We start from the raw sequence: 25,980 nt of genomic DNA on the forward strand, positions 1-25,980 counted from the left end.
CCCATTAATTTACAGACACTGCTTTATATGATTCCTTCAATTATCCTTTTTAATTTTATAATTGCTCCCTAAGCTGGTCTTTGAAACATGCTCTAGATAGATGAAGCATAAGCCTACCTTTCCAAACCTTATGATCTGAAAACCAAAACACAAGTGGGTTTTCTCACACTGTAAAGCACTTTGCTAAGCTGGAATTGGTAGTCATATCCTAGAACAAAATTTCCCTCAGAGAAACTGACAAAGTATTTCAGTCATTAACTAGCACTCACTACACGGCAATGACTAAATTTAGGTGCTCAGTACTAACTTACCCACAACAAAGCCACCGGTTAAGCCCCCTGCCTTCACTTAGAACACGTAAGGCCAACACTGAAAATCCCTCCCTCCACAATGACTACCATAGGTGAATCTCTAATTCAAGACAAAACCCACCAAAAATTTGTTGCCTAAACACATGTACTCAAATTTTGTTTGGTAATAAGACTAGGAAAAACTTACAAAAAAGTTTACCTATCCCTTCCAGGAAAATAAAATCTGTTAAATCATGGTGCGTGGAGTTGATCCTGTCATTTAAAACAAAAATAATTCCTTACTCACAAAACAGCTTTTCTTATAGAAAATTTGCATTTTAGCCACAGGCTAAAAAATAAAAAAATAAAACCACCATTATGATTTCTAAATATTCATAGGATTTGTTACCACTTCAGTGGTGATGAATGGCACCATAAAGGCGTTTCAGTTAGGAGACATAACCTGTAGTATCCAAGGAACAGGTACAAATGAGAACTCATTTTCATAACACATTCTTAAAATTTTATTCTTCTGTAGGCAAGGACTGACATAATGGGGTTGTCCCCTTTGTGTTCTGATAACAAAACAAGCAAAATCCTGTGTCACCTTGTGCATTCACCACAACCTTTAAAACTACAAAATTTTTTACAAAAACACTTTCATTCCAGAGAAGAATTTCCACAAATACCAGGGCATTACAAGGAATCTTAAATTACCATCTATCAAGATAACCTAGCATTTCCCAACACTGTATTTTCAAGATCATACAACTTCGCTACAATTAAGGACTGCATACATCTCTGTCATGTGCATTTCTGCACCTCCAGTACCGCTAGACTAAAACTTCAGTTTGTATTAAAGCTCCACAGCTACCTTAAAATAAAGCTACAAAATAGATTATTCACTGTCAAGATGTGTCAGCACTCCTCTCATTGGAAAGCTCGAGTTTGTTGAGCCATGATTTGAAATTTAATGGAGGCAGTGACACTGGGACACATCCTCCACCACCCTCAAGAAAACTCCACTCAGATTTGGCCAGTATATCAACTCTGCAGAAACTCATAATTCATACAAGCTTAAGAGAAACATCTGTATTTCAGTTACTACTTAACAATTCTCTTGGACCAGTTTTGATAAAGTTCCTTGTGATAACTAGATCTATATATCATCTTCCAAAACCATACTGCAAATCGGGTCTTCCGAACTCTTACAATATTGATTGTACAAGCACCAATGCAAACAGAGCATGTTCCAGGCCAGAATATCAAAAGTGTACCATTCTGCATTGTGGTAAGATTTAATATTTTCACTTCTCTGTGACAAACCTTTGCTTTTGCAGTGTAGTGGAAGAACAATTTCTGGAATTAATAGCAGTCATACCAAGAGATTGTCTAGAGAATCCTCACTGCATCTGCTGAGGAGTTAGCACAGACCTTCTTGAAAAGATAACAGTATGAGATTGCAACAACTTGGAGGACAGTCTCGTATTTATAATACCCTGAAGCACTCAATCTCTATGATTATCTCAGACTTCATCTGTGAAATAGGTAGATCTCTAAGAAATGCCGAAACATTACATCAACTCTTGAGGCGGGTAGATTTAGCCTAGATATTAGAAAAAAATTCTTTACATTAAGGATGGTGAAACACTGGAACAGGTTGCCCAGGGAGGTTGTGGCTGCCCCCACCCCTGGAGGTGTTCACAGCCAGGCTGGATGAGGCCTTGAGCAACCTGATCTAGCAGAAGGAGTCCCTGCCCACGGCAGGGAGGGCTGGACCTAGACAATCTTTAAGGTCCCTTCCAATCCAAACCATTCTATGAGTCTACAAGCTCATGTATGGTTTGTCTCACAGGCTTCTGATTCCATTTGCTAGAATGTTAACCACAGCTGTTAACAGCTGTACCTCAAACGCTAGATGACTTTTCAAAGTTTTTGAAACACTGAAATCTTACGGTCTGAACCTGGTTGTTCAAAACTAGTTTATGCCTCTCAGAGCCTTGATTTCAGTCAACAATCAGAAAGAAAAGCGATTAGTGCAGCATTGGCAAGATGACCTTTTCCTTTTTCTCCATTTCAAGTACTCAACCTCTGCAACTTGATGGTCTTTTAGTATTTTCTTATGCAATTATCTACAAATACAATGTGAGTGCAGATAGTTAACGTGCATGTTAAGAGTAGTAACTGTACCTTGGCACTGTGAAAATTTATTTCCATGAATGAAAAGTATGGGATTTTAATTATTCCTAAGAATTCTAAGTACAACCAGTTTCCTTAAGGACTACAATGATCAGTAAGACATGACTACAGTAGCAAAGAATGATAATTAAAACCTGAAGCCCATCTAATAAGAATTCTCTTTCATGATGATTCAGAACATCTCTTTTACCTCAAATGGCTACAGAATGGCTACGAGTATAAAAACGGCACATAATTCTGGTACATATTCCTAAAACTGTATTGAAAAAAATGCATTGTTGGCTGCTTTTTCCATAATTTCATTTTCTTGCTTAGTAGACTACTGGAGTTGTAACATCTTAAGACATCTATAAAACAGCAGAAAGGAACATTGACTATTTGATTAGCAGAGAGAGGAACAAAGATTAACCTGCCACTAAAGTAAATGAAAACATTTCTCCTAAACACAATTACTGACTGCATAAATCCTTTAAGTGCTACAGGAGAATGCTTGCAGAGCGTTTATTCAGCAGTTCAGAAACTTCTGTTGAGAAGTTCTTGAGGCTAGACATGGACTAACAAAGCACCTGGTGTAAAAAGTCTGTCAGGAAAAGCAGATGAGATACACTGTGCTCTGTTCTATAACACAGAACACTATTTTCTAACAAGAAATTTCAAATTCCTGACAATATTATTACGCATTTTTCCCCATATCTCCATTACCTTTGGCAAAAAGTTTTAAATGACAGTTTGTTAGAGGTTAGGCTCATTACTATCATCTTTTCATATGCTTTCTAGGCTGCCTGTAATAAGCCAAGAGATAGCTTAATTGCAGGGGTAAGAGATAAACCACTGCATTTTTTAATTAGAATTTTTCTGGTCATTTTGAAATATCGAGTTTCCATAATGAATTCAATAAAAATAGCCTCAATATTTGTAAAGATTAAAATAGAAAAAATATTAAACCATTTCTGGGACACATTATTTACCCCTTCACTTTGAACTCAAGAGTTTAGAGATATATTCTCTTCTATCTGCAAGTGAAATTCCTTGAAGTATTAAGTCAGTACTTCAGCTGTTTTCAGCTGGGATAAAGTTAATTTTCTTCACAGTAGCTAGCATGGGGTGGGTTTGGATCCATGATGGGAATAGCATTGATGATGCAGGGATGTTTTTGTTATTGCTGAGCAGTGTTTACGGAGTAGAGTCAAGGCCCTTCCTGCTTCTCACAGCAACCCCATCAGCAAGTAGGCTGGGGTGCACAGAAAGTTTTAGGTGCACACAGCCAGGACAGCTGATCCCAACTGACCAAAGGGATATTCCATACCATTTCATATCATGTTCAGCCATATAAAAGCTGTGGGGAGTTTGGCAGGAGGGCTGCTGCTCAGGAACTGGCTGGGCATCAATCATTTGATGGTGAGAAATTGTTTTCATTTGCATCACTACTCTTTCTTTGGTTTTATTTCTCTATGTCATTTCCTCTTTCATTACAATTTACTACTACAGTTGTTATTATTAGCTTTAATTACTCAACTGCTTTTATCTCAACCCACAGCTCTTACTAACTTTTACCCTTCTGATTCTTTCCCCCCAGCCTGCTGACAGGGGGAATGAGCTGGGGGCTGTGTGGGGTTTAGTTTCCAGCTGGGGTTAAAACTACCACTTGGAAGTCTAAATAGTAGAGAAATTTTGGAAATTAAAAGTCTCTATAAACCTTTATTACTTCCTCTTCTCAAAACATTTAAAATTATAAATTTATTACTAGTACATTAGCCAGGGCTTTGAAAATTCAGTTTAAAAAAAAAAACATCTTAGAAGAAAACATTGCTTAGTGTCCCTGGGCTTTAAAAAAAAAAAAAATCTGATTTGAAAGAATTTAAACAAACTGATTGCAAATTGCCATGAAAACAGGGTTATTATTTTTAAATGAGTATCTATTTATCTAATTTTTACACCAAAAATGTGATATTAATTGCCTCAGTTCAAATTGTGTGTAATTTATACACAACGGTCATAATGATACAAAAATGTTGAAAAGCCACTTGCTCCATAAACAGGTAATATATACTGTGGAAAATTAGCATTAATGTTTTTGAAAGAGTTTGGATATTCTTCTAACTTGCAAGAATAAGACACAGAAAATAGTTACAAGCCTTTAATGACAACAATGGAAGATCTACATGAGCTTCCCTGCAGAGACCAATTAGCTCACACATGCTGCTACAGTTCAGCTAAACAACAAATGCTGGCTACAGCATTTCAAGTAAGTGATCTATCAGTACCTATTCTCACAACCAATGCCATTGGAGTCAAATTCTGTAAGAGGATGAAGCAGATTTCTCTATCATGCAGTGCCATTGGTGATAATTCACCATTACAACTCATCTTTGTGATAACATGCTTGTTTAGATAATTCTTAACATTACCCTGCTAACTAAGTGTATTCTATAACCGAACTTGAAAAAATATTTATCATACAAAGATTAAAACCTTAAAATCTGCCAGATAAATTTAAAGAATGTGGACACTAGCAACATTTCACAGTGTATACTAACTTGAAAATAAGCACTTTTTTCCCCCCCAAGTATAAATATTTATACAGGTGATCTGATTTAGGATTTAGATTTTCACTCAGATATGAAACACTGCATATCATCTAGTTCTGGACAAGGCTCAAGAAGGCAAATAAAAATAGATTCACCAACTTTCAGACAAAATCAAAGCAAGCCTAACTTTTAAACCAAGAAAATTTAATTACTTGCATAAAAATAGTCTCAATAGTAATGATTTCCCTATTCAGAACATATATATAATCTGAAGAAACACAAATGATTATCAGCTTCCTTTTCAGCTCTTTAAGCTGCCATTTAGAAGAAAACGTAGAAACTGACATAAATTTGCATTCTATCAATGAACAGAGAACTAGAATACATATTTTATCATCTGTCTTCTACTTTCAGCTACACTTGAACAAAAAAAAAAAAAACCACTTTTGAAAAAAATTTCCAAGAACCAAATTATTTTGCTTCCTTCTTTTGGCATCATTCCAAATCAGAATTAAAACCAGGTTTACACATCCAGATACCATAATTTGCCTTAATTTTTCTAAACTTAAATATCAGTACTTACTGAACAAAGCATTAATTCAATACTGCACTGTGAGCAGATGGTAATTACCAACCTGTTTTCTCTTAAACATTAATGACATCACTTCAAGCCAGACTGGCTGAAATCATAATTTGGCAATGAGGCACTTTGAGTGATACCAAAAATAATGAACTAAACTTTACACCCAGTATTAAGCTTGTTCTAGGAGAAGTACAATCAAGCTTCCTGAAAAGACAATACAGAGAAATTGTGATAAAATAAATTCACTTTTTTATAAAAGTGAAAAATAATGGAAATTAAGACAGATAATACAACTATCTACAACACTGGTAATCACGGAATACAGTACCATTCCTCTATGTACTCTATGCAAATTAATAAAGTTCCTTGGTTCAACACACTTTGTGCATGTCATATCCCAAATTCTAATTAGGTCTCCTCCTCTGATATCATTTATTCTATGAAAACTTGGGGAGGATCCTACACATGAAGGACACATTAAAAAAAAAAAAAATCGAAACAAAACAAAAAACAAACAAACAAAAAAAAAGGTAACTTCTTTGTTGTTGTTCAAGTGAAGCCTATGATTTTCTGCAGATACATCTTCACTAGGTGTTGGGCATTAATAATTTATTGCTCTGTTTTAAATAACCGATCATTTCATATAAATTCCAAAGACCATGTAACCTAGCATCTGTCACAGTAGGGCCAAAACAGGCCCAGCACAAACCCAGACAGGCCCTAAGGTGTCTAGACATGGTCCCACTCTCCCCCCTCCTTCTTGCAAAAAGTCAGGGCAATGTGGGAAAAAGAAGAAAGGGGACATGTCTGATAAACAAGTTGTTTACCTGGGGTAAGAGCATGTGCACTGGCCACTACTCCCCCAGAAACAAGGCCTTTGGTTTCTGCCTTTTATGGCCACAACCTGGCAGAACCATTTTCATTGGGCAGCTATATGCTGGTTTCAGTTGCCCCTATTGGCCTAAATGGATCTCAGGCAAGATATATATACAGGCTAACTTGTAGTCGCCTTTGCCTTGCCTTCAAGGCTTGTACTTAAACCTTGCTCAAGCCTTGCTCAAACCATGCTTGAATTGCCTTCTTGGACCCGTCTTGCATGAAGCTACCTTGAGTTGCCTGTCCCTGCCTTGAGTGCCTGGTCCAAAGCCTGGGATAAAGCCATGAGCCCACAATACAGCAAGCCAGAGAAGCCACAAGCTTAGAAGCCAAGCCTGCTTCCCCTTGCCACTGGAATCATGCTGCACCTCAGTTTACCCAGGGCAAAGCAAGTGCCCATCATGAAGAACGCGTCATAAACCGCCTGCTGTCTGTGGAAGCCAGATCAGCCCTGGGACAGTGTGGTACCCCTCCAACCTGCTGTGCCAGCACCTCATGAGAGCACCCCAAAGCCTCATAGCTAACATAGCAGCAGCATTCCCTGCATGGGTAGAATCAGCTGTGAGTAATTAATTCATTGCCTCTTGGGCTTAAGGGTTCTTACCAAGTCTCTCCCCGCCACACTGTGGGTGAGCACTATTTCGCTACTGGGGATCCTCTCCTTCCATGTTATTTCCTCCAGGTTTGCATAAAATTGTTGTATTTTGCCTAAAGACTGTACATTCCTATTGTAAATATATATTCCAACCGTACAATGATCCTATTTAACAAGTTTTGGCAATTTTTCATATTAATAAAGGGTTACTAGTATTTTTATTAATACCCGTTTGCCATATCACTTGTTGGTTAAGTACAATCCCTTAACAGCATCTCAAGCTGCATAAATCTCAGAAGGAAAATAAATATGAAAATGTTGTGGCCCTTCCTCCAAAAGCTACTTTACACAAATTGTGTAACAAAATGAACTTTCCACACCTATAAAATGCAAAATACAGTGAACTCGTAATTATTTTTAGTCATATGCTATATTTTTTTTTCAGGATATCAAATAGCTCAAATACTTGTCAGCTGGCACCAGCCTTGAAGAAGCACATACATACACACACAAGCACACACAGACAGAGGCATATACATGGAAAGCATGTAGCTGAAGAAACCAAATTTATCAGTTTATTTTTGCAGCTGCATGAGATAATTGAGGCAATCCACTACAACCAGAAGGGAAAATCCTCCCCACGCCTTCCCTTGTACCCGCTCTGCAATTCATATGACCCCTCAGTGAGGCAATTCAACCCATTAAGATAGCATGAAATTGTTCACTACTTTTGCCAGTTCAAACCCCTAGTAGTTTAGCAATCCTTTCAGCATCAGCAAACTAATAGATTAGCTTAATCTTCTTATTTCCTACCTTACACAACTCTTATTTTCAAATGTATTTCTAAATGGCACAATATTCTTTATTTTAATTTATGACATTACCACATGACATCAGAAAATCCTCTCAGCCAAAATGTATCATCCAAATAAGACACAAAATATTCAGTAAGGATGTCAACCAACTCCCCAGTAACAGAAAAACAGAAAGTGCTGTTTCATTGTTCTTAATTTCTCTTTTAATCCATCACTGGCACATAATCTACTATCCATCCTCAGCCCATTCTGGTAAGCAAAATTCTCTCATCACTGTGGTGACAAAACACAGGTTCCTCCTAATAGTCAGTGTACTGCTGCTCAGAAAAACTGCAAAAATTAGCCAGAGTTCTGCAGCCATTCACAAACTTGAAAAGTTAACTTTGTCTTCTGTTCATGTCATTCACAAACTTAAAAAGTTAACTTTGTCTTCTGTTCATGTCATTGCAAAGCACATTTTATTAAGAAAAGCCAGATGCAAACTGTTTGTCATCTATGCTTTTGTCATTACATGTCATTATTATAGCAACAGGGAAAGTAAAAAGAAGGCAAGGGACATTTTCCAGCATCCATTTCATAATTCTTTCCTTTAAGTGCCTGTAGTCAAAAAATATCAAGTACAGTAAGTCACCAAACAGGAGATGGGAAGCTTAACCTCTGCCCTAACATAATATTCTCGTTTTTCCATTAGGATTTTTCTGTGCTTTTCACTTACGCAGAATGGCCCCCTCTCCAAACCATAAACCTGCCAATGATGCATTTAATCTCTTATTCTATGTAAAATGCTCACACTAACACAGATACACAATGACTTAATGAGACCCATTCCCAGAATTCATTAAAAAATGCATCCTTCTATTTCAAACGCAACTATGTTTTTCATTCACACAATGTCAAGTCAGACTTTTACTTGCTGTACAATTTCAATCATGAGAGGGGAAAAAAGTAATCAGGAAAAACATCTTACTTGTGAAATATGGTTGATTGACGATTCCATGCGCCGAAGCTGGGATGCCTGGATATCCAGCATTTGGAGAACATTGTTGGCCAAAGTGTTGATCAGATAGGCTACGCTTGCTAATGACTGGGTTGTGTAGGCTTTGGTTTCTTCCAGAGCTCGCTGCTTATCTGTTGACTAAAAGCAAAAATAAAAGATTTATTTAGTAAAGTCTCTCACACAGATTCTTGGAATTAACTCCTTTTGCCTGTCTTCAAAGGACAAAATTATACAAGTTACACTAATTCTACACCCAAGTTACCATTTTTCGTCCTTTCCAGTCATTTCAAAAAAGATAACTAACTTTATACTCTATGTTTCTATACTTTCTGAAAGGAATTAAGCTAGTATACAACATGCTTACCTTTTCTTGAAATACTTGCAGTGCAACCTTTATACTGTATTTTAGCAATATACTTTAAAAGCACTTTGAGATACTTGTTCTCTTTTTTTTCTAATCTTTGTACTCTTGAGAATTACTCTGTTTCTCTAAATTTTGTACTGGAATTAGATCTAACAGCCTGCAAGGATCTGCCAAACACCCTATTCCTCATCTCTCCCAACTATTTAGACCTCATTATTACCAACAATGGTTGTTCAGTAAATGAACTATAATTTCTCCCTTAAAATGGTAATTTTTTTTTTTATATTTTTTTTAATTTTTTATCTTTTTAAATACATGTGTTTTTCCACACTGCCAGTATTTTATTCCATGAAGAATTAGCATGATCCATTTTTTCTAGTAATGGAGCACTTAAAAATATTTAGGCTATCAAGCCATAAGACATCTACTAAAAGTTTAAAACACACATATTTCAAACAACATCAAAAATAATAAGCTAAGAGTCTAGTTGTCAGGATTGTGTGTTTCTCAGTGAGTAACAGTTAACATTACTAAGATCTAATTTGTACAAAGAATAGAGATTGAAGAACTAGTAAAAGATACAATTAAGATGCCAAGAAACTTTTGCATTTCCAAGACTACATTAAGTGTCACTTTTAAGTGATTTTTAGCCACTTTAGGCTGATGGTGCTGTTTCTAAAGCAACAATTGACAAACGTTCTCTACTCCCACCTGCCATTGTAATACTGTATTTCATCACTTTTTCTCCTTTATACATTATTGACAGAAGACTGGGTATCAAGACTCAAGAAATGCGCTTTTATTAGAGGGGAAATATGAAGTCGCTCCATATCTTTCAGCACAGGCTGAATATGACCATCCATCTTATCCTACGTTACTTTGGGAAACACTGAAAGTAAGCCTATCTCTGTTGCAGTAAAATGATTCTTACAGCCCAAGATATTTCCTGAGGCCTTGTACAAGATTGCTAGCTTTTGAAGGGGGGGAAAAAAAAAAAAAGACAAACAACACAACACACATAAAAATACAAAGCCAGGAATTCAGTTAAAGGCTCATGTTAAAGATATTCAAGGTTTGAGGTTTTTTTACCGTGGCAACCTCTCCTCTGTCCAAACAGCAATGGCAATTTGGTTTGCTTGTTAGCATTCCTTTTTCTTGCAAGCTACATTAGTACCACTTCGTAGCTTGCTTCTAGAAAAGAAGATGCTCTTCAGCCATTGAATAGCTCCCACAATGGTGCTGGAGGGGAGGAATGCTATCACAGTTAGAAGGCAAGCATTCTTGCCTAGCTGTTTCTTTCCCACGCAGCAGACAAAACCAGACCCAATCGCAGAGGAGACAGCTTCTCTAAGAGCACAGTGTGATGCTCTTCACCAGCTGAGCACACTTCTAAAGGCTGCCTTATGACCAGCCACAGAGAAGTTAGATAAATCGGGTCTGGGGAGAGAGCATTTATGAACTCATGACTTATAGCCAGTGGGATAGCATGATTTTTATATAAAAAAGCTCCAAACTCAGCTTAAGGACTTCTGAATGAAGGAACATAGAACTCTTTGCCTCTGCTCTCTGACACTGCTGACCTACAAATGCACTCTTTATTTCCCTCTGCCTGCTCACAACCTCAGTTCAGTCTGCAAGTATCACTACAACAGGCACACATACTACTGCACGCTTTCACAGCTATTCAAACAACTTCTGAATGGCAATAATAAAAATGACCAGAAGCTTGTCATTTTTGCTCTGCAGCTGCTGACAAAGTCTATTTATAGAAACAAAAATGGCTGATTTACATTAGCACATTCTATATCCAGAACAGCTGGGTAGAAGCCAGCAAACCCAGTATTTTTTCCATTAGTAGCCAAAACGTTTGAGAGGAAAGCAATCTATCACTTTAGAAATAATGAGTCTCTGCTATAGTTTTAGTGCTTAAAGAAGCTCAAATACGAGTACGTGTTCAGAGCTAGCCCTTCCACTGATATAACCTCGTAGCTAAAGTCAAGTCACCCTAATTCAGACCACTTCAACAAGGAGCTGGCTTCTCATGTTCAAATACATTGAAAATACCATAAAACAACTATCCTATAAAACAAAAATCCTTTTGATTGAGGGGTTTCCTTTATACATATGGCTGATAAACTGAACAACTATGATTTGCTCTATTTGCCTTTACAGAGAGCCCAAAATTCTCTCAAGCAAAGCCCACTCACGCTTGACACAGCAAAATTGAAGTTTGAACTTTCTCCTTGTATACTGAAAGATGCAGAATGTGTTGATTTGTCAAACTGAGTATTTGGACCTACTATTGGCAAGCCATTTCACAACTCTCGCCCCAAAAAATAATTAATGACCTTTCAACAGATGAAAAATTGAGTCTCATACCTGGACTAGGAAAAAGTCTGAAATACTTACAGCAAATCTGAAGTTTCCCTGGGTATATGTAACAATAAATGCCAGTTAAAATTCAGCTTGAAATTGCATATTGTGTTTAGTATATAAAATTTTAATTCAGAAAGCCAATGTCCGGAGACAGTATCTTATCATATGCCCCTATCTAACAAGCTTCTCATGATGTCCACCACAATTGACATCAAATTCTATTGTTGACATCTGCTGCCACGCTCAAATCTAGCAACAGACATATTATACGCTAGTACCCTGAAAACTGAGGATGTAACTACGTAACAAAAGGGATTTATGCAAAGATAATTATTTCAAGATTTCAGTAAACCAAATTCAAACAGAACCCTCATCAGACTAAGATCTGATACTCTGATCTTCAGAATACCAAAATGCCAACCAATATGCTTCATAACTGAGTGCAAAGCAGGCAGAAAGTTATTTCCATGTCCACACCTACCAAAATTCTCTAGTCAAATTTGGCCCAAATCAAACTCATAGCCTCTCTACACTAATTTCAGTAACATATAAAATATTGTTTCTATACAGAATATTGAAAACAAAAGAAACATTCTGCTATGTTCATTGTAATAAAATGAGGAGTCATTACCATTAATCATTACCCTTAACCAGAGTCCTTGAAGTCCTTCAGTTGTCAGAAGCCTTGCACTCAACATGATCAACAACTGGTAGCAAGTATGTTTTCAATGCACAGACCTAAATTAAATGCCACGAAACAGACCACTGAATTTTTGTGCAGTGGGGACCAAAACTGCATGCATTTCTCCAGGTGTGGCCTGACAAGCGCTGAGTAGAGTAGGACAACGACTTCTTTATCTCTGCTAGTAATGCTCTTGTAGATGCGCTTAGCACCACTGGCATTCTTTGCCACTGAAACAGTAATATTTAGACACGAAAGTAGAAGCTGAGGTTGAACAGTTCGACATGGAGCAACCACTTAAAGGTGTGTCAAGAATCCAATATAATCACTTCCCCAACATACACAGCATCTCTTGCTACTGTTCAAAACATACAGTTTAGTGAAACAAAATTCAAATTTAATGTACATGACAAAAAGTGAGTTCAACAAGCTTGTGTTACTCAGCCTGAAACATGCCTAACTGTGACACTGACACTTCAGTTTTCCTGTGAAAAATAGAAGGCTGAGCTCTTATATCATCCTTTCTGTTTTAATTGTTGCTGAATTCCTTGAAGGTACTGAAAGCTTCATACATAATTAAATATTTTACACATTTATTCAACTGCACAGATGGTATTTGCATAACCCATCCAAATGCTTTCTGAGGTCCTTTTGTAATCTAGAAAAATTGATTGAGAAGAAAACTGAACACCATTAATCTAATAATTATGCCAAAATCATGCCAAAAAGTTACATAACTGCCAGTGAAAAATACAACAGCGTTCTGTTTTAACAAACTACCTCATGAAATATTTATTTGCTAAAGAACATCCCTTACTTCTTCACTACCAGAACTGCTCAGTCCTAGAATGAAAAACGTACCATGCAATTCATACAGCTGGTCTGTAACAGGCAGGTAAACAAGTATAAGAAAACCAAAAGCAACCACTGACATGTTTAGAACAGAAGGAAATGAGATCTCCCAGATCTCCTAAAAAAAAAAAAAAAGAAAAGAAAAGAACAAACACACAAACAACAACAAAACCCAAAACAACCCAACACTGGTATTCACACTTTTGTGAAGTGTTTCACATCAGGTTGTTCTGTTTTTCAGACTACCAAGAGATACATTACTTGTCACTAAAATTTCTTGGTTGTATGTGACTTCCTTATTTTCAAGCCAGCTGAAACTCGGTTTCAAAAATCCACTGCAGTCAGTATCAGGTCCCAGGCATTAAGTTGCAGTGTTTTGGGTTTGTTGCAGTTGATTCATTTAATCTTTTTATTTCTGTGCTCAGCCACAAAAGGTAGGTTTGATTATCAACTAGGTAAGCTACCTTTGAAAGAAATATACATCAAGCCTTACCTTCTAAACAGAGAAGCAACTTTTAAAAATACAGCACTCAAGGCTACCAGTGAGGGCAGAACTAACTCACCGGTTTGAATTCTACAACAAGACTATCAGTTTACTACACCCAAAGGTAAAAGATAACTAACAATAGCTGTAGATAAACACAACTTTCCTGACATCTAATAACTTGCACTACTGCTTTCATACTGCAGGCATCATTGAAACAAACCTGTCATGTTTCCCTTAACCATCACCACAATTATTTCTGTTCATTCACAATCACAACTGACCAATTTTCACAATCAAATGTCCTGCTCTCATCAAAACCAGCATGTTCCTTTTCTTTGAAAATGGAGCCAAAGTCCTGTTTATAAAAAACAAAAAAACACCCAGAGCACCTTGCATTCATATAAATCTACTAGACAAGGTTTGTTCAACACAAACTAATATAGTTTATAATAATAGATCACAAGAAACCGAACATCTAAAATATAGTTAACATGTAGTTATATTACCAGTTATTCATCACTGGTTTACACTATCAGATGTAGCCCTTGCAAGCAGCAGTTGGACAAACCCATTATTCCCCATGTGCATTTAAGACTCTGCTCTTTCTGTTACTCAATGCAAGCTTCACCTTACAGTTAGCTCTTCTCAGTAACACAGCTAAGAGAAGTGGAATATTTTCTAGTTCATACAACAACAATTATTACTAGAGTTCCAAATGCAAGCCCAATTTTGGCTTTAATACCAGTACAAAAATCAACGAATTTGTGACCATAATACTAAGCCAATACAAATATACTAAAGCAAGAACCTCAGAAACAGCAAAGATCTGCAGGCTTTACTCTCTCATGTATCTGCTGTTCTACAATTCTTCACTCACCAAGGACACTTTAGTGAGTGGAGTTTTCACTGAGAGCACAAGTAAAAATCAATTCCCATCTGATTTCACAACTACTTGATAAAACAAGTCATAGCATTCACAAGTCAGTGAAGTGTTTTTCAGCAGTTAGAACAAAGTACAATCACATAGTAATTAATTTCTGCTGTACAAAAAAAGTTAGTTGCATCAATTGTTTTCTCCTTGGCAAAAATCAGATGCAAAGCTATCTCTCAAGAAATCTGATGAAATCTACACTTTCTAACACAGGATGTCTATTTCTATTTCCCAAAACATTATCCAGTCACAGGGGTTTACATAACATCTGAGTTATTTCCCAACTTTGCCAGTTTCTTCCTTCCGCTATAAATTCTCAGTTCGTTGCACAGCAATGACTGAGGTCAACCAATGGCTTTAATTTAGAATGACAGGCAGAGATATCTTGTGGCAGTAGAAGCAGGGTTCTGCTACCAAGCGTCCACTGCCAAACATTACAATCTCACAGCAAGGAAAGCTAAGTAGGATGTACAGCCACGTAATTCACAATCACAGTTCATAGTCTCATGTACTAATGCAATCAGATAATGCAGAGAGCAGGACAGCTTGTAATTGCCAGTGTGCAATTGCAGCATATAAGACATCCTAGTCAGAGGACAGCTCCCCAAAAAAGAAGCAGGCAAAAGTTAAGTCCACATCTGCATCAGTTACCACAGCTACATGAGGCTGCCACTGAGATGTGCTGCAGTCATTCCACTAGGCCTGTTAAAAAAAAAAAAAAGTAAAGTGGCCCAAAGAACCACCTACTGGAAAGCTGTCTGTCCACAATTAGCAATTTTGTGATTTTTCAGAACTCTTCCACATTGTCAAGCCAACTGACACAAGTCTATCAATTGCTGTTCACTGTTTTGATTCCTCACACGAGCATGCCCCAGAATTTTATCATTCTGGAATTTGTATTTTAAATTAGCCACTTTGATAACTATGTCTAAAAAAACCATATCTGGTGAAATACAGAGGCATGGCTACCAGGTAACAGGATTATGCCATTTCAAAGACAGCAGACAGAAGAGAGGGCATAAACTAATTGGGGGTTAGAATTTGCATAACCATATTTCTAGGAAATAACCACACTTCCTACATAGTGATCAGTTCACTCTAAATTTGAAATTATTCTTACTTGGCACTTTTTACAGTTGCTGCCAATTCGGACATACTGAAAGGAACAAACTGTCTTCAGATACATGTCCACAATCTGACAAAACAAAACCAACTTCTTTATTTCAGATAAAAAAGTAGGTAAGTAACCTTTGCACAACCGCTGCAACACACAATACTCCTCTAGGCAGCAAAAGAACCATTGGCAGCATACTAGAACTCCAAAACCTAGAGAGTTACGCTCAAATTAGCAAAACCTAACAGAGCTCCAGTGGCAGATGATGATCTATCTCTAGAGGACGGCCTTCCTTTCCCACTGCAGAATAACCTAAAGGCTGACGTCTCTGGCTTCTTCAGTGCTACATCATCACCCGTGCCAGTTCCGTCACACAAAGTGCATTACATGACCATTATAATGCAAATACACTGTTGGCTGACTCTGAAAAATCACAACCATCCACACAACTCCCAGGACTTTTACCATGTCCTTATTGGAAAAGAGACTAGAAACAAGCAGCCAACAGGTCCGTTTGCTACTGATATCCATGTTCAGCCTGCTAAAAGCTGACCTCTGCTGTACTACCCATCTGATGACACTGGTGGTAACACTCAGTGATACCCATCCATAACTGAACCAAGGATGAAGACTGCCAAGATCAACAAAAAGCCGAAAAAGACAGAAGTTCTCTCTGAAAACTGCTAAGCAGAACCAGTGTCTACTTAAGAGATTTGTTCCCCACATGTCCCCTGAGAGCTGTAACTGCTCACTTTTTCTAGCAAAGAATGTTTTCACAACCTTTTGCTCCTGTTACCATAGTGCTGGACAAAACACAATATTGGCAGAGTGGGAACAGGATTCTAGCCTCTCATACAGAGACTGTTAGCCAACCAAATCTCTTTTCTGCACTCCTTGAGTAACTACTGAACATTTTAGAACTATGAAAGTTACGTCCTCAAAAGAGTCCCAGCCTAATTCCCAAGGGTAGACTGCCAGAAATACAGGGGGTTCAGTTTATCAGTTTTGTTCATTGTTCATAATAGAGCTGTCAACATGTAAAAAGACCAGAAGGTTGCAGGAGGCTTTTGTTTTAAGCAGACTCAAACTTCTCTATGTTGTTACAATTTAAGAATCTCAGAAAACAAGCGGAAAGAAAACCATTTCTGCAGGCATTGTAACGAGTAGTTATTCTCCTTTTACCAGTTTAACCAGCAGTTTTGGTCTATTTACTTCAAAATTAGAAGTAAATCTTCCTTCAATTGCTATGTAGCTCAACAACAGAAGGCAAAGTTGCCATATTCAACCTGCAGCATGTAACTTAACACCACAGCAATGAAATTTTCTGTAATCATTTCCAGTCGGATCTGCATTTTACACACACAGTTTCCTAAGCTTGACCTACTTTAACTGCAGTGCTGCTTGGCCAGACACTGTTCCGTGCAAGCAGCAGCTCAGTTTTTAAAAGTAATATAAAGGACATTTTACATGCATAAAAGGATGTGCACTTATCTTCACATTAAATACACTGCAACTGCAATGTTGTCATCTCCCCACAAGTTAAATACTATTTCTTTCTGCAAATTAGCCACGATAATGCCTGATAACCAAATCCAGCTTGGGCAAACTTTCTCCACATCCAATAATTCTTATACTTCCCAGACTGGAAAACACTATGATTGCAGGACACAGTAATTTCAGAGTTTCTAGTAACATGGAGAAGTTTCTGTCTGTTAAAGAAAAGGCAGAAGTCAAAACGATCTACCAGGGTCTTCTTGCTTACCCATGGACCATGCAAGGACCAGGGTTTTAGAACATCAACTCAGGATGAGCCTGAAGAGACTATTTTTCTGAAAATTCCTTTGGAACTATAGCAGAGAATTCATGAAGTAAATGTTTAGGACTGCTGTCTTAAAGCAAAGCAGTGACATTACTTGATAGCCAAAATAATGGAATGGGCCACCTCAGCAGAAGCTCTGTGAATCTACATGGTTCTTTTAACTTACTCAGAGTAGATTACATACAGAGTACCTTCTTTGAATTAAAAGTATAGGTTAATAAACAAACATGACTAATCTCATGGGAATGACAGCAATATCAAACAAGAGCTTCTACTTCGAAACAGTCTAAGTTTTTTTCTAATACTTCAATGTCAGTTGAAGACAGCACTTAACTATAACTTGTGTAAATGTCACACAAAATTACATTCTAAGCCTGTTTGAAAAACAACTCCAGCAACATTCCAGTCAACATTCAGAAGCAAATCTCTATCAGCACACCTCATGAAGAATCAGATGTTATTTGGCATCAAACCCAAGACAAAGCTCTTTAAATTTGAATTCTAAAATGAAAGATAAGCAGCACATACAATGGCACAAGAAGTGTCCACACAAGTCTGTCCAGAACAAGTCAGTTACCACAAACGCTGAAAGGGTGCTTCAGAAAATTAAAGGTGAATGCATTCAACAAGGGCTGTAAAAAAGTACTACAGAGCACCTGCAATGCCCAAAAATTAGCAGCTGCCTATCTTCACACATGTATTAATGACATTTCAAACCTCAGCTTCCACCAAACATTTTTTACTACAAAAGCACTTTTAACATGAACATACCACAGAATCACAGAAACATCCAGGTTGGAAAAGACCCTTAGGATCATCAGGTCCAACTGATAACCCTAGTCTACAAAGTTCACCCGTCCCTGGGAGGTTCCACCAGGATGAGGGAGAAGAGCTGGAATGAACTGTTACCTGAGCCCGAGGGAGAGACCTTTCAGAAGGACACCCAGATGAAGACTTGGACTTTGCCAGACATGTCATCTAAGGATTGTTCCTAATTTGGTGATATGTTTTGGGTGCAGGAATTACGGGTATGAAATAAGGGGTGGAATATGTGGCGCTTTAGGCTGGGTGCCTCCTGTTGCTGCCACATAAGCTACACCTCCGGTGTCCTGAATGCCCACCCAATCAGGTGGACACAGGAAACGGCGTATTTCTACCCAGAAATCCTGCACCCTATGTGCTGGTTTGAGGCCAGCCAGAACATCTCTTGCCCCGAAAGGGACAAAAGAATGACACACGCAAACGGATTGGAGAGTGATGGAAAAAGTTTAAATGGAAAAGCGAATTGGTGAAGCTACAGAAAACTACAAACTACAAAGCATAGTGGAAAAGAACATCCTAAAGCATACAGAATCCCCTCACAGGATTCCCAAAAGCTTCCCAGTCCTCCCTTCCTCTCACCTGAGGGTCTACCCAATCCCTCAGGGCTCTTCCTCTTTCGGCTCACACCGACACACCCTATAAATCCATCTGCAGAGTCATTCCCTGCCTCTTTCTTTCCTCTCTGCTCCCTGGGAGATGCTCTCTTATCGGGTAACAGTGGGGGAGTATCTCTTTAGGCCTCTTAGGCCTGTCTAGGCCTAATGCCACGAGGAGAAAGAGGGGTGGGGGGGGGGCAGTCTCAGACCTGGACAGCCTGAGACTTGCATAGTAGTGGGAGGGGGGAAGAAAGAGCCCTGGGGGTTTAGATAGACCCTCAGGTGGGGAGAAGGGAAGGATTGGGAAGCCTTTGGGTGTTATGTAAGGAGCTCTGTATGCTTTAGGATGTTCTTTGCCACTATGCTTGTAGTTTTCTGTAGCTTCACCAATTGCTTTTCCATTTAACCTTTCCATCACTCTCCAATCCATTTGTGTGAGTGTCATTCTTTTGTCCCTCTTGGGGCAAGAGAGGATCTGTCTGGCCTCAAACCAGCACAACCATATCCCCAAGCACCACATCTATCCAACCTTTAAACACATCCGCGGTTGGTGACTCAACCACCTCCCTGGTGGGTTGAGCTTGACCACTCACTCTGTGAAAATTTTTTTCTAAATGTCCTGTCTACCCTGGTTTAGCTTGAAGCCATTCCCTCTTGTTCTATCGCTAATTACCTGTGAGAAGAGGCCAGCACCAAACTCTCCCTCCACAATGTCCTTTCAAGTAGAAAGTCATAGATTTTTTTTCTTCTATATGTCTCACACTAGCCAGATTTCTATCAGATTTGTTCAGAGACTGATTTCTGCACCTACTGGTACTGTTCTGACCAAGACCTGGAAAAATATCCCTTAATCACTTCTGTATCAACCATGACACATTTTTTTAAAGCTATGGAACTCCATTTTTTTTTTCTCCAATTAATATGTATAGAGCACGAAGAAATCAGATTGGACAGACGACACCATCTGTCAAATGCATCTCAGCAGAAGCTAAAAATGTACTGTTATTTTCCTCTTACAACAGCCACATCCAGAGTAGCCCAATAAAACTTAAGTTCAGAAATTTCTTTATCCTCACCTAACAAAATCACTACTAACAAACTATTTCAAACGCAACAGTTCTAAAGTCAATTTTTATACACAATTTTCAAAGAAAAGTGATATACAGAGTACAGTTGTCTCAAATAGGTGAAACACTTCCCACTATACAATTTTAATTCTGCAGTTAACAATTATTATGCTATTCCCTACACAGGACAAATTTCAGAGTATCAAACTACCGCAGCAATAATAGATATTTTCACACATTCTGGTACCTCTCAGAAAGGCATAAAATACATCACTAAGGATGTATTTTTGGTCCCCTTTATCACAAGGCAAATTGAAGTTGTATTCCTATAGTAACTGCAGCAGACCCCCAAACTAAACTTCAGATCTAAAATTCATACTTTATGTTCAGAACACCTTTCTCCCTTAAATGATGAAACACATCACACTGCTTACAGAAAAAGAAAGGTCCATAGAAACTTCTACTGATGCCACTATCATTATGCAACCTCAGGGGTTGCACAGAAAATGGAAGAAAACGCTGCTTGTTTTTAATGCTTTGGTTTGGGTTGGGTTTTTTGTTCTTTTTCTTTTTTTAGAATTTATTTAAAACTGAAATTAAATAACTTCCTTATGTTTTTCTTTTAAGGTATCACATCACACAGAATGTGATTTGAGATTTTACACTGAAGATTAAAAAGTTGCACATGCTGCTTATAAAATAAGCTAAATTTAGTAAAATATAATACTTTGAACCCTCAACAAAGGCAAAGAAATCTCTCATTCTTCTCTGTATCCTTAAAACAAGATACAACTGAAAAAAAGGAAAACAAATTTTTTGGAAGGTGAAACAAGGAAAATCTAAGCATTAGCTCATCGTAAGAAATTAAGCAAAGGCAAAATCCCCTCCTCTTGATATTACTTCTAAGCACAGCCTTTCCAAAGAACAAGTTGATTATCAGCACTGTATTTTACCCACTTGTTCATTTTATGAAAAATTTATTTTTGTATACATATAAGTGGCTAAATAATTTATACCTCTGCATTAATTATCCATCTGTTGATCAAATGAGATAATTCATAAGACCCTGTCTTACATAACACACATATTTCCTAAACCTATAAACCCACATACTCTTTATAAATCTTAGTTAAATGAGGATTCCTAATATGCTAGAATGTTTTCAAGGATCCCTGCATTTGGTATATTATTCATGTATACAAATGAGGAAAACAAAAATTAGACTTTTATCCCTCCTTCTTGCTCCAGTCACCAAAACTGGATTTGCCCTACTGTATTTGTATTAAATAACAAATTATTGACTAAAAATAAAGACTGAAAATGTATTTAAAAAAACTGGAATTTACATTTTTAGCAGATCACAGCAAGATAGTGATGAATAGAACAATAAATCAATAGTTCTATTAACTCATCACATCAAGTTGTTATAGAAGTGCCCTCAGTTTACAAATATTTTCTTTTTATGCTTACCACCACCAGACAACTGTAACGGAGATTCAGAATCTACAGATCATTTTTTACCTTCTGATTGATTGATACAGATGCACATATAGTCAGAAAGAATTTCTTCCTCCTTTAAAGGACTAATTTTATGCAAAAAAAAAAAAAAGCCACAAAAACAATGTCCTCACTAGCTTAGGTTAACAGCACTCTACTCACTCTTCAGAGTTGGCTTCTTGGAGCTCCTGTACATTCATTCTTCCCTTTCTGAGACAGTCACTCCATGGGCATCATTTCCTTAAGCACACAAACAGGCCTAAACCTTTCAAGATTATTTCTGGGATCACCAACAGCTGGATGAAGTGAGAAAACTCACATGTCAGAAAACACTGCACACTGATTTATCATAAAGAACAAATAAACCTAATGTTCTAGTTTTAATGCTTCTCTACAACTCCATTTAATCCCCATTCTCTAGTTATCAGCCAATGTGGGAAAATCCAAATAATTTCACTATCATTTCAGCACTTAAATACATACTCCACCACAAAAATCTTTATTCCTCTTTCCCACAAATGAAATTTATCTAGATCTTATGTAATTGACATGAACAACTTGACGCTGTAATTCTCTCTGCTAGGAAAGTCAAACCAACACCAATTTCTGCAGTAAGCATTTCAAAGGATACAAGTCATATGGATTTGTAGAGTAGAGTTATTGGATGGACTTGGTGATCCCAAGGGGCTTTTCCAACCTCAATGTTTCTGTGATTTCTGTGAAATAGAAGCAATATCCACAATAATCCAGCAAAATGAGTTACGGTGCACAACACAAAACTTCTCATATATGGGCATAAAAATCCATCATTGACAAATTCAGAATAAATAAAAGGCAAAAATATATGAAAGAAAAGAGTGGAAGCCATGAGGATGGGGCTGGGCCGTTCTCAGTGGTGACCAGCAATAGGACAAGGGGCAACAGGTAAAAATTGGAACACAGGAGGTTTCACATGAACTTAAGAAGAAACTTAGAATCACAGAAGGGACCTCAAGGATCATCTAGTTCCAACCCACCTGCCATGGGGAGGGACACCTCACACTAGATCAGGTTGCCCAGAGCCACATCAAGCCTGGCCTTAAAAACCTCCAGGGATAGCGCTTCCACCACCTCCCTGGGCAACCTGTTCCAGTGTCTCACCATGTTCATGGTGAACTTCTTCCTAACATCCAATCTGAATCTACTCATTTCTATTTTTTTTTTCCTTTCCCCCCAGTCCTCTCATTACCTTACACCATAAAGAGTCCCTCCCCAGCTTTCTTGTAAGGCCCTTAAGATACTGGAAGGCCACAATAAGGTCTTCTCAGAGCCTTCTCCTCTTCAGTCTGAATAGTCCCAACTCTCTCAGTCTGTCCTCATAGGAGAGGTGCTCCAGCCCTCTGATCATCTTCACGGCCCTTCTTGGACATGCTCCAGCAGGTCCAGATCCTCCCTGTAATAGGGCTCCAGAACTGGACACAGTACTCCAAGTGGAGTCTCACCAGAGTGGAGCAGAGGGGGAGAATCACTCCCCTCAACCTGCTGGCTATGCTTCTCTTGATGCAGCCCAGGATGTGATTGGCTTTCTGGGCTGCAAGTGCTGGAGGCTCATGTTGAGCTTCTCATCCACCAGCACCCCCAAGTCCCTCTCCTCAGGGCTGCTCTCAAGCCAGTCACTGCCCAGCCTATATCAGTGCTTGGGATTGCCCTGATCCAGATGCAGGACCTTGCACTTTGTCTTGTTGAACCTCACCAGGTTGGCTTGTGCCCACCTCTCCAGATCCCTCTGGATGCCATCCCTTCCCTCCAGCGTGTCTGCTGCACCACACAGCTTGGTGTCATCAGCAAACTTGCTGAGGGTGCACTCAATGCCACTGTCCATGTCACCGACAAAGATGTTGAACAAGACTGGTCCCAGGACTGACCCCTGAGGGGCTCCGCTTGTCACTGGCCTCCACTGGGACAAGGACCCATTGACAGCCACTCTTGGGGTACAGCCATCAAGCCAGTTCTTTATTCACTGAATGGTTCATCCATCAAACCCAGACTTTACCAACTTGGAGATCAGGATGTCATGCAGGACAGCATCAAAGGCTTTGCTCAGGTCCAGGTAAAGGATGTCAGTTGCTCAGCCCTCATCTATTAATGTTGTGACCTGTTCGTAGAAGGCCACCAATCACCTCTTCATTATTCTTCTGCCTCAGCAGTGCCTCCAGGAGGATCTGCTCCATGATCTTACTGGGCACAGAGGTGAGACTGACTGGGCTATAGTTCCCTGGTTCTTCCTTCTTTCCCTCTTTGAAAATGGGGTTATGTTTCCCCTTTTCCAGTCAGTAGGGACCTCCCCGGACTGCCATGACTTCTGGAATATAATAGAGAGGGGTTTAGCAACCTCATCTGCCAGTTCCCTCAGCACCCGTGGGTGTATCTCATCGGGTCCCATGGACTTGAACGCTTTCAGGTTCTTCAGATGGTCACGAACCTGATCTTCCCTCACAATGGGCAGTTCCTTCTTCCAGTCCCTGCCATCACCTTCCATTATACTGGGAGTGCAGCTGGAGCCCTTGCCAGTGAAGGTTGGGATAAAGAAGTCATTGAGAACCTCAGCCTTCTCCACGTCACTTGTCACTAGTTCACCCATTTCCTTTCTGAGGGGACCCACAATTTCCCTAGTCGTCTTTTTACCATTAATATACCTACAGAAATTTTTACTGTTCCCCTTGATCTCCCTGGCTAGATTTAATTCTAGCTGAGTTTTAGCTTTTCTAACCAGCTCATGCAGCTTCCTTATATGCCTCCCATTCTAGCTGTCCTTTCTTCCACTCCTTATAAAGTTTCTTTTTGTGCAACAGCATGTCCAGGAGCTCCTTGCTCATCCAGTCAGGTCTCCTAGCATTCTTTCCTGCTTTCCTCTTTGTGGGGATACTTTGCTCCTGGGCACAGAGAAGGGGATCCTTGAACACTGACCAGCTGTCCTGGGCCCCTTTTCCCTCTAGAGCTTTGTCCCACAATACTTTGGCCAGCAGATCCCTGAAGCAATCAAAGTCTGCATGCCTAAAATCCAGGGTAGTAAGCTTGAGATACGTCCTCCTAGCTGCTCTGAGGATCTTAAATTCTATTGCTTCATGGCCACTGCAGCCAAGGTTATCCCTGAGCCTCACATTGGTCACCATCCCTTCCCTTTTGGTGAGAATAAGGTCCAGCATGGCACCTTTTCTCATTGGTTCCTCTACCATTTAGAAACTACAAAGCACTGGAACAGGCTGCCCAGAGAGGCTGTGGAGTCTCTGGAGACTTTCAAAACCCACCTGGACGCATTCCTGTGCAGCCTGCTCTAGGCATACCAATGTTAGCAGGGCAATTGGACTCCATTCCAACCCCTGCCATTCTATGATTCTATGATATTCTTATTGTTCAAAATGTTGTCTTTTTGAGAACACCATTAAGTCCTGGGCCTTAACTCATAGCCATAATTACACAGATTATGTAAAGAAGCATTACCTTTCAAACTAAGTTTAATATCCTTGTACTTTATCAGGAGAGGGGAGGAACAACACCTCATATTTTCACTACTAATTTTCTGACCCAAAAAGCAGGACCACGGCTGCACAAAAGCTTGAAATAAACAAATTTGATGCCTGAAATCTTGAAGAACTTTTCTCTTGCCTTAGAATAGTCAATCTAACATCCCACTGCTCTCAGCAAGGACCATCCCACTCCTTCATTTCACCCTCTTCCCTCACTTCACACTCTCACCATCACTGAGCAAAGCAATGATGATGCTCTTGTCCTATTTAGGTTTCTATTGATTTAGATCACTGAACAGGCTCACAAGTGATCAGATGAAGACCAGAACCAGGACAAGGACATAGTTAGAAGTAGAAGCAGAAAGACGTGAGATTGGCTCAGCAATATTACCCCTAAACAACATAAAAGTCTAATATTTGAAGCTTTTGACAGGTGCTGCTTTAATTTGTAGGTACTTTACATTCCAAAGGTTTCTAGGTGGGCAACAGGAAGAATTCATGCCCTTAGCAATTTTAAATGCAGGTTTTCAAATCTACGTAAACCAGTCTTTTTCAGGATGGTCCAGCAGGTAGCCCATTCAATCTCAACACCACAACACTGGATGAGCCTGTTAGGTCAGGCCTTCATAAATCTCAATATGAATGTTTCTTGGTATTCCTGCACCTAGCACAAAACTTCAATCTACTGCCTAAACCACCCAGCTGGTAACGCATTGCTCTCTGCCATCCACTGCTGGAAAGACTGGGTCAGTCTTCTGAAGCCCTCAATCCCATCAGTGAAACTTTATTTAACACTGGCAAGAAAGTCATGTTTTTCAAATCTCTCCTTCATAAGCCACTCAAAAGCAAAAGTCCTTAATTTTTATTCTGTGTGGCTATAATAGAAAGCTCTCCCTAAACTATAGAATGAAAATTGAAACCACTTTCTCACCTTTCCCTTAAATCCAGTGAACCTATTTACATTAATACTAAAAAAAAAAAAAA

General features: G+C 38.8%; 1 protein-coding gene across 45 annotated transcripts in view; it reads right to left on the reverse strand.

Annotated features, from left to right (window-relative positions):
* ABI2 (abl interactor 2) overlaps positions 1-25,980 on the reverse strand; it is a 59,466-nt gene that overhangs the window by 25,032 nt on the left and 8,454 nt on the right. For 35 of the 45 annotated variants that reach the window (XM_054380793.1, XM_054380791.1, XM_054380790.1 and 32 more), the window contains exon 2: positions 8,854-9,021. The exons of 9 other annotated variants lie outside the window; for them this stretch is intronic. In XM_054380793.1, the coding sequence (XP_054236768.1) occupies positions 8,854-9,021 (168 nt within the window). Of the gene's footprint in view, positions 1-4,868; positions 4,872-8,853; positions 9,022-25,980 lie in introns of all 45 variants that reach the window. One more of the 45 variants, XM_054380795.1, reaches the window with a different exon arrangement.

Source organism: Indicator indicator, chromosome 5 (assembly GCF_027791375.1).
Source record: "Indicator indicator isolate 239-I01 chromosome 5, UM_Iind_1.1, whole genome shotgun sequence".
NCBI classification, from domain to species: Eukaryota; Metazoa; Chordata; class Aves; order Piciformes; family Indicatoridae; genus Indicator; species Indicator indicator.